The sequence below is a fragment of the Saccostrea cucullata genome, unplaced genomic scaffold, assembly GCF_032062105.1.
Source record: "Saccostrea cucullata isolate Sc308-1 unplaced genomic scaffold, CSIRO_AGI_Scuc_v1 ctg2674, whole genome shotgun sequence".
Classification (NCBI taxonomy): domain Eukaryota; kingdom Metazoa; phylum Mollusca; class Bivalvia; order Ostreida; family Ostreidae; genus Saccostrea; species Saccostrea cuccullata.
In genome coordinates, this window is record NW_026918258.1 from 129546 (window position 1) to 140000 (window position 10455).

A 10455-nucleotide genomic window follows, 5' to 3' on the forward strand; every position below is an offset into this window, starting at 1 on the left:
TAAATAATAAATGTTACATATATGAACTTTATTTACAAATACAAACTCCAAAAACACAATATCTTCTAAGAATTTTGATTTTAAATGTCACTTGAAACGGGGAATTTATTTTTATTTAAAAAAAATAATTCTATCGACACCTGAAGAAGATATATGTTGCGATCGAGGAATATTAAAATACCCTATAGCACTTTGCAATTGCTGGTTATATTTGTTGAGTTGCATGCAAGTCATTGGTTATCGAATTATTTTTCAATCTTATGTGATTTAGCATATTTATAGTTTCATCCGTATACGACAAATCCGAATCACATAAATTGCATCTGACACATTCTATATTTCCACGCTTTAGAAGTTTGCGGCGGCATCTAATTAAAGTATGTTCCTCTGACTAACACAGGTCTAAATGAGGTAATTATAACTCAGGTCTTCAAAACGTGTACCCCCTGGCAATTAAAGTCATTAATTAAACTAATCAAAACAAATCCATCCTATTCGTGAACCACTAGAGCAAGCCTAACGGTAATTAAATAGGGGAAATATGTCAATATACATTTAAAAATAACAAAAAAATTATTTTATACGTATTTACTATAAAAAATGTATTTTTATCCGAGTAACCGAATACCAGCTTTACTAACCGATACTCGCATCGTTCGACGGTTAACCGGTTAACCGGGTACTCGTTGCCAACACTATTTAAAACTTCTCTTTTCAACAAAGTCAACATGAATAGTCATATTTATTTTGAAGCATCCTCCTTGGAGGATATAGGAAAAATCGTCTTATCAAAACAGAAAAGTTATGATTGTTTTTTTTAACATGGAAGCATCGATCCTCATGTGGTGTAGATTCAAGTTTTGTTCAAATCATGACCCAGGGTAGAGAGGGGGGATAGAGAAGGGCCACAACAAAAGCTCAAACTTGTAGGGAAAAAGAAGTCAGTTGTCAAAAAATATGTATACTAAAATGCATGCTTATTGTAATTTCATTTTTTTAATCATACCCTTTCCACTTTTAGGGATAGGTCGGAGCACTTATACATTTAAACTTTTAAAAACAATACTGATTTTGTCTTTTTTCTAGCAAGTGCTCAGGTGAGCGATGTGACCCCTGGGGCTCTTGTTACAATAAGGCCAGGTAAAACATTTTATAAGATTTTTTTTAATTTTGACGTTCATTCTTTATTCTGTTGGGAAACTTCACTCAGTGCTGTTAAAATGCACATATAGTCAACATTCTGGTAGGTTTAATTGATTTATATTTTTCTTATGGTTCATTGTGTATCACACAGCACAGCAGTCTATATTTCCATGTTGTAATTAGTTGGGTTAATTTTTAACTGTTGGACAAATCTATTTAATTTTTTGTGTGAAATTGATGAGCTATCATGATGATGAATCAAGTATTTATAACTTGCGCCCGATCCCACTTCATATATTTATTCAAATTAATATGTCCAAACCCTAAATTAATGCCCCTTTTTCTGTTGTTAGATATAATGTGTGTAATAGTTTATATCTTACAAACAGGTCTTGTTGCATTTAGTTTGACGTTATATAATTTGGCTGACTGGAATGGTGATGGTGTGTGTATAGAAAGGACATATGCATCAATGCAGACGTAAATTATTTTTAAAAAGGTGTATTACAAGTTGATCTTACTTGACTCTTGAGTAAACTGTCCTATTTTATGTTATGTTACTCTCCAAGACTTAATTGTAGTTAAGGATCACTTTGGAGTGATTTAAGCTATTCCTTGCAAAATTAGACTTTCTATCAATATTATTGTTAAATTGAATTCCAAAACCAAGCCAGACTATTCCTAAACTGCTTGATAACTTGATTTATTTATACAATTGTATATTTTGTACAGTAATGTTTATATTATAAATACATTATCTATAACCTTATGCTTTTGTTATATAAAGAGGATACTATTTAGTTATTTTGTATAATTTCAATTTATTTGCAATATCTTCGTAACCTGGACAGACTTAGTTTATCTTTTGCTGGCCTGGATTATTATTATAAGTCACTATCTAAAAATACGAATCCATAAACCGTACACCAATTCATGGAAAAAATTTTCTTATCAATTACAGTGATGCAACTAGAATTCAAGTGAAAAGCTTACGAGTTATTTCAGTTAAAATATTATTAACTTAAACTTTAAATGACAACAACCGAAAAGAACAATCCACAAATAAGTTTGAAGTAGATTGAAAATGATTTAAAGAATAAATTTTTGTAATATATAATGAGAAAATTTTTAATCACGCCACATATATAACACATTTTATACTTATATACTCTAATACTGAAATACTTTGACAAGTCCATCATAATATCCCACCCACAGTGTAGACTTGTACAGAGATAATCTGGCTGGACCGTTCACTTCTCTCCCTGATAGCAAGAACTTCAAGAACTCCCCGACAGGACTCAGCAGATGGATATTTTTACTAGCTCTGTCGGTAACAAGGATGTTACAGAGTGAGTCACACACTACATCAGTTGGAAAGAAGTTCTTTGTCATGTTCTGTCCACGGTAGACTGACTTCATACGACCAGAGACAGACACAATCACTAGTTCACCTGTAGTGAGACTTGTACGGTTCACAACACAGATATCACTGTTACTGTTCTGTGTGACTCTGGCTGGACATGTAAACAGTCTGGTTTGACCGTCCTCTTGGTACCCATACTCATGGATGACGTCACCTGTCACTGTGATGTGTCTCACCAGACGTCTGCTGTGTGACTCTAATTTGAAAAGATCTGATTCGTTGTCTCTCAATGTGACCAGTAGTCCACCGTCCACTGACTGATTCCTACTGGTGTCAGTGGCTCTGTTCTGACGACTGTAGAGACAGATCCTGATAGTGACAGACAGTTGATGGTATAGCAATTATTAAGGAGAGTAAAATAAACATCACCAGTGTCTGTCACACATAGATCGAACATCTTTATTTTACATTGATGTTTTGTATCACCTTCTTTGCTTACTTGTTCAGTATAAGGTGACTCGTGTTGTCTTATAAAACACTGATTTTCACACAATGCCCGCAACAAAAATATTCGTTGTTCTCCTTTCTTGAATGAGCTTGTTTCAGTCAAGTTGATATAATCTAAATCCAGTGTTTTTCCAATCAAACTTCCCAGCACCACATCACTGATTTTTCCTCTATTGTATCTTACTGAAAGTTTACAGTCATTTATATCAACATTTAGGCCATACAGCAGTTGTGTCATTTCTCTGTGGTTGTCAATCAGGCCTTAATCTGACATGGTACTCTTGTTATCCTCCATGAACTCAACTGACTCCGCAATTTTTTTCTTCTCTTTGTCCAATTCAGATTTCACACTTTCTAGCTTATCATTGTTAGCCTTCAAATTGTCTTTCAATCTTTGTACATTTCGTTTCGTCATATCTAATAACCTGGTTATTATCTCATCAATATGGCTCTGAACCTTTTTGATATCAGAGTCACACAATTCTTTATTTTCTGTTATCTTTTTTGACACCTTGCACATCTTCTCATCAATCCCAGGCAGATCCTCTTTTCTGATCTTTCTTAGAAAGTTAAGCAGACCTCTTCTCCTTTGGCTGGCTGCCGTGGGTATAGTGCTCCATTCATGTTCTTTATGATCTGCCTTGGCACACTTTCCACAAATAAATTCATCACAATCCTCACATATAACATCAATAGGTAAATCGTGGGTTTTGCACATTTTAATATGCTCTTTAGGAGAGCCCAGTGGATATTGTGGTTTACTGGCTGCCATGTTTTTTTTTAACTAAATGTCGATTTAATCTAGGTTAAGTTGTTTGTAAAGTGCAATGTACAATTTGAACTGATATCAACTCATGGATCCGCAACGTACTATATTTTAATGTTATCACTAAAGATAAAAAAGGAAGAGATGTTTGACAACGAGAGAGAATAAGCCTGAAAGGAGAATTGTTTTTTAGCACTTATCTTTTCCCGGTAATTTCCTCTTTTTATCAATAATTTCTTTTCATTCAGTTTGAATTAACAGGCATGTACAAAGTTCTCTGAAGACAAAAAAATATTTTAAAATATAAAAGTAGAATGAAATAAAAAAAAATTAAACAAACAGATACAATAATTGATACGTGTAAATAAATTAGCGCACTGTTTACAATAAAACGCAGTCTGTGAAATATTTACATTTTAAAATTTCTTGTCCTAAATAAAACTACAATTAGTAAAAATACTTTATTTCTACATACATCTACAGGTACATCAAAAGGCGTGGTTAAAAAAATAACATGCAGGGCGGACAAATGGAGACAGAAGCACGTGAATTCGGAATCAAGAACATATAAATATAGGGAATAACTATCATATTTATGTTCCCCAAACGAAGTTGGGGAACATATTGTTTTTACTCTGTTTCTTATTATTATTAGGGTCTTCCGTCTTCAGCGGAAGACCCTTCTATTATTCTTCGGTTTCTTTTTCACTTTTATTATTAGGGTCTTCCGTCTTCAGCGGAAGACCCTTCTATTATTCTTATGTTTCTTTTTCAATTTTCTTATTATTATTATTCTTTTTTTCTGCACAAATTTTGTGCCGACGATTCCTCAGAGATCTTTGGATCGATTTGTTTCAAATTTTCAGGGTTGGTGTAGAATTATCTGAAGTTAATTCCGGCTGAAGGATTTTTTGAAAATCACTTCCGGTCTAGAGTTATCGCCCTTTTCTTAAAATTCAAACGACCTCCGTGTCTGTGATAGAACTCAATAATGGCTTAAGCTAGAGCGCTGAAATTTTCAGTGATAATAGAGGACATGTTGCCATGGTGCACCTGGGTCAGGATATTTTCCGGAAGTACCTAGTATGGAAGCTCGGTAGGGGTCAAAATTTAGGACACGAATCATGACGGATTTTTAAAGACATTTTGCATCATATCTTTTAAAGTATAATTATTTTGTTAAAACATATTGAACAAAATTTGTGCAAAATGACAAGATCTATAAAATGATATCAAGAAAAAAGTGCTGAGTCATCACATTAAGGGCCAAAAGGGGCTTAAAGTCTTTTTTCGATAACTCTTTAACAGTCAATTTTTTGTTATACATTACTGAAGCAAAAATGTTTATCTAAACAATCTCCCACTGTATATTATGATTTTAATGTCATATAATACACGATTAGGGGCCAAAAGGGGCCACAATGCTAAATCTTTGACGCTTTATATCTCGAAAGTGAGAACTATTTTGACAAGTAATATTGAACAAAAGATGTTCAAAATCATGTTCTGAACAATATGCAACCTTTCATTTTTCGCTCAAAGTCCCCATTAGGGAGTTGAAGGGTTGGCCCCTAAATATTTCTTTTACAAATAACTCGAAAACGAAAAAGAATCTCTGAATAGTTATTGAACACAAAGTGTTTAAAATCCTAAGAGCTTCAAGATGAAATCAAGAAAAAGGGGCTGGGCACTCAAATTAGGGGCCAAAAGGGGCTTAAAGTCTTTTTTCGATAACTCTTTAATAGTCAATATTTTGATATACATTACTGAAGCAAAAATGTTTATCTCAACAATCTCCCACTGTATATTATGATTTTAATGTCATATAATACACGATTAGGGGCCAAAAGGGGCCACAATGCTAAATCTTTGACGCTTTATATCTCGAAAGTGAGAACTATTTTGACAAGTAATATTGAACAAAAGATGTTCAAAATCATGTTCTGAACAATATGCAACCTTTCATTTTTCGCTCAAAGTCCCCATTAGGGAGTTGAAGGGTTGGCCCCTAAATATTTCTTTTACAAATAACTCGAAAACGAAAAAGAATCTCTGAATAGTTATTGAACACAAAGTGTTTAAAATCCTAAGAGCTTCAAGATGAAATCAAGAAAAAGGGGCTGGGCACTCAAATTAGGGGCCAAAAGGGGCTTAAAGTCTTTTTTCGATAACTCTTTAATAGTCAATATTTTGATATACATTACTGAAGCAAAAATGTTTATCTAAACAATCTCCCACTAATAATTATGACTTTAATGTCATATAATACACGATTAGGGGCCAAAAGGGGCCACAATGCTAAATCTTTGACGCTTTATATCTCGAAAGTGAGAAATATTTTGACAAGTAATATTGCACAAAAGATGTTCAAAATCATGTTCTGAACAATATGTAACCTTTCATTTTTCACTCAAAGTCCCTATTAAGGAGTTGAAGGGTTAGCCCCTAAATATTTCTTTTACAAATAACTCGAAAACGAAAAAGAATCTCTGAATAGTTATTGAACACAAAGTGTTTAAAATCCTAAGAGCTTCAAGATGAAATCAAGAAAAAGGGGCTGGGCACTCAAATTAGGGGTCAAAAGGGGCTTAAAGTCTTTTTTCGATAACTCTTTAATAGTCAATATTTTGTTATACATTACTGAAGCAAAAATGTTTATCTCAACAATCTACCACTAATAATTATGATTTTAATGTCATATAATACATGATTAGGGGCCAAAAGGGGCCACAATGCTAAATCTTTGATGCTTTATATCTCGAAAGTGAGAACTATTTTGACAAGTAATATTGAACAAAAGATGTTCAAAATCATGTTCTGAACAATATTCAACCTTTCATTTTTCGCTCAAAGTCCCCATTAGGGAGTTGAAGGGTTGGCCCCTAAATATTTCTTTTACAAATAACTCGAAAACGAAAAAGAATCTCTGAATAGTTATTGAACACAAAGTGTTTAAAATCCTAAGAGCTTCAAGATGAAATCAAGAAAAAGGGGCTGGGCACTCAAATTAGGGGCCAAAAGGGGCTTAAAGTCTTTTTTCGATAACTCTTTAATAGTCAATATTTTGATATACATTACTGAAGCAAAAATGTTTATCTCAACAATCTCCCACTGTATATTATGATTTTAATGTCATATAATACACGATTAGGGGCCAAAAGGGGCCACAATGCTAAATCTTTGACGCTTTATATCTCGAAAGTGAGAAATATTTTGACAAGTAATATTGAACAAAAGATGTGCAAAATCATGTTCTGAACAATATGCAACCTTTCATTTTTCGCTCAAAGTCCCCATTAGGGAGTTGAAGGGTTGGCCCCTAAATATTTCTTTTACAAATAACTCGAAAACGAAAAAGAATCTCTGAATAGTTATTGAACACAAAGTGTTTAAAATCCTAAGAGCTTCAAGATGAAATCAAGAAAAAGGGGCTGGGCACTCAAATTAGGGGCCAAAAGGGGCTTAAAGTCTTTTTTCGATAACTCTTTAATAGTCAATATTTTGTTATACATTACTGAAGCAAAAATGTTTATCTAAACGATCTACCACTAATAATTATGACTTTAATGTCATATAATACACGATTAGGAGCCAAAAGGGGCCACAATGCTAAATCTTTGACGCTTTATATCTCGAAAGTGAGAAATATTTTGACAAGTAATATTGCACAAAAGATGTTCAAAATCATGTTCTGAACAATATGCAAACTTTCATTTTTCACTCAAAGTCACTATTAAGGAGTTGAAGGGTTAGCCCCTAAATATTTCTTTTACAAATAACTCGAAAACGAAAAAGAATCTCTGAATAGTTATTGAACAAAAAGTGTTTAGAATCCTAAGAGCTTGCAGATGAAATCCAGAAAAAGGGGCTGGGCACTCAAATTAGGGGCCAAAAGGGGCTTAAAGTTTTTTTTCGATAACTCTTTAATAGTCAATATTTTGTTATACCTTACTGAAGCAAAAATGTTTATCTCAACAATATCCCACTGTATATTATGATTTTAATGTCATATAATACACGATTAGGGGCCAAAAGGGGCCACAATGCTAAATCTTTGACGCTTTATATCTCGAAAGTGAGAACTATTTTGACAAGTAATATTGAACAAAAGATGTTCAAAATCATGTTCTGAACAATATGCAACCTTTCATTTTTCGCTCAAAGTCCCCATTAGGGAGTTGAAGGGTTGGCCCCTAAATATTTCTTTTACAAATAACTCGAAAACGAAAAAGAATCTCTGAATAGTTATTGAACACAAAGTGTTTAAAATCCTAAGAGCTTCAAGATGAAATCAAGAAAAAGGGGCTGGGCACTCAAATTAGGGGCAGAAAAAGGGCTTAAAGTCTTTTTTCGATAACTCTTTAATAGTCAATATTTTGTTATACATTACTGAAGCAAAAATGTTTATCTAAACAATCTCCCACTGTATATTATGATTTTAATGTCATATAATACACGATTAGGGGCCAAAAGGGGCCACAATGCTAAATCTTTGACGCTTTATATCTCGAAAGTGAGAACTATTTTGACAAGTAATATTGAACAAAAGATGTTCAAAATCATGTTCTGAACAATATGCAACCTTTCATTTTTCGCTCAAAGTCCCCATTAGGGAGTTGAAGGGTTGGCCCCTAAATATTTCTTTTACAAATAACTCGAAAACGAAAAAGAATCTCTGAATAGTTATTGAACACAAAGTGTTTAAAATCCTAAGAGCTTCAAGATGAAATCAAGAAAAAAGGGGCTGGGCACTCAAATTAGGGGCCAAAAGGGGCTTAAAGTCTTTTTTCGATAACTCTTTAATAGTCAATATTTTGATATACATTACTGAAGCAAAAATGTTTATCTCAACAATCTCCCACTGTATATTATGATTTTAATGTCATATAATACACGATTAGGGGCCAAAAGGGGCCAGAATGCTAAATCTTTGACGCTTTATATCTCGAAAGTGAGAACTATTTTGACAAGTAATATTGAACAAAAGATGTTCAAAATCATGTTCTGAACAATATGCAACCTTTCATTTTTCGCTCAAAGTCCCCATTAGGGAGTTGAAGGGTTGGCCCCTAAATATTTCTTTTACAAATAACTCGAAAACGAAAAAGAATCTCTGAATAGTTATTGAACACAAAGTGTTTAAAATCCTAAGAGCTTCAAGATGAAATCAAGAAAAAGGGGCTGGGCACTCAAATTAGGGGCCAAAATGGGCTTAAAGTCTTTTTTCGATAACTCTTTAATAGTCAATATTTTGATATACATTACTGAAGCAAAAATGTTTATCTAAACAATCTACCACTAATAATTATGACTTTAATGTCATATAATACACGATTAGGAGCCAAAAGGGGCCACAATGCTAAATCTTTGACGCTTTATATCTCGAAAGTGAGAAATATTTTGACAAGTAATATTGCACAAAAGATGTTCAAAATCATGTTCTGAACAATATGCAACCTTTCATTTTTCACTCAAAGTCCCTATTAAGGAGTTGAAGGGTTAGCCCCTAAATATTTCTTTTACAAATAACTCGAAAACGAAAAAGAATCTCTGAATAGTTATTGAACACAAAGTGTTTAAAATCCTAAGAGCTTCAAGATGAAATCAAGAAAAAGGGGCTGGGCACTCAAATTAGGGGTCAAAAGGGGCTTAAAGTCTTTTTTCGATAACTCTTTAATAGTCAATATTTTGTTATACATTACTGGAGCAAAAATGTTTATCTCAACAATCTACCACTAATAATTATGATTTTAATGTCATATAATACATGATTAGGGGCCAAAAGGGGCCAGAATGCTAAATCTTTGACGCTTTATATCTCGAAAGTGAGAACTATTTTGACAAGTAATATTGAACAAAAGATGTTCAAAATCATGTTCTGAACAATATGCAACCTTTCATTTTTCGCTCAAAGTCCCCATTAGGGAGTTGAAGGGTTGGCCCCTAAATATTTCTTTTACAAATAACTCGAAAACGAAAAAGAATCTCTGAATAGTTATTGAACACAAAGTGTTTAAAATCCTAAGATGCTTCAAGATGAAATCAAGAAAAGGGGCTGGGCACTCAAATTAGGGGCCAAAAGGGGCTTAAAGTCTTTTTTCGATAACTCTTTAATAGTCAATATTTTGATATACATTACTGAAGCAAAAATGTTTATCTCAACAATCTCCCACTGTATATTATGATTTTAATGTCATATAATACACGATTAGGGGCCAAAAGGGGCCAGAATGCTAAATCTTTGACGCTTTATATCTCGAAAGTGAGAACTATTTTGACAAGTAATATTGAACAAAAGATGTTCAAAATCATGTTCTGAACAATATGCAACCTTTCATTTTTCGCTCAAAGTCCCCATTAGGGAGTTGAAGGGTTGGCCCCTAAATATTTCTTTTACAAATAACTCGAAAACGAAAAAGAATCTCTGAATAGTTATTGAACACAAAGTGTTTAAAATCCTAAGAGCTTCAAGATGAAATCAAGAAAAAGGGGCTGGGCACTCAAATTAGGGGCCAAAAGGGGCTTAAAGTCTTTTTTCGATAACTCTTTAATAGTCAATATTTTGTTATACATTACTGAAGCAAAAATGTTTATCTAAACAATCTACCACTGTATATTATGATTTTAATGTCATATAATACACGATTAGGGGCCAAAAGGGGCCAGAATGCTA

At 33.2% G+C, this 10455-nt stretch overlaps 1 protein-coding gene across 1 annotated transcript; it reads right to left on the reverse strand.

Moving 5' to 3' along the window:
- Window positions 1–2313: 2313 nt before the first annotated feature.
- LOC134260684 (uncharacterized) lies at window positions 2314–3788 on the reverse strand. Its single transcript, XM_062743233.1, has 3 exons — window positions 3296–3788; window positions 3061–3199; window positions 2314–2878 (listed from the first exon to the last, which is right to left on the reverse strand). The coding sequence occupies exons 1-3, from the start codon at window positions 3786–3788 to the stop codon at window positions 2314–2316; spliced, it is 1197 nt and encodes a 398-aa protein (XP_062599217.1).
- Between the last annotated feature and the right edge of the window lie 6667 nt (window positions 3789–10455).

Excerpts from the sequence above, each read along its gene's own strand:
- LOC134260684 (XM_062743233.1), bottom strand. The coding sequence starts at position 3,788 with ATGGCAGCCAGTAAACCACAATATCCACTGGGCTCTCCTAAAGAGCAT. Across the intron at positions 3,200-3,295 it reads GTTCATGGAGGATAACAAGA|TAAGATACAATAGAGGAAAA; the intron begins GTACCATGTCAG and ends GTAAACTTTCAG. Across the intron at positions 2,879-3,060 it reads ATATTTTTGTTGCGGGCATT|GATCTGTCTCTACAGTCGTC; the intron begins GTGTGAAAATCA and ends TGTCACTATCAG.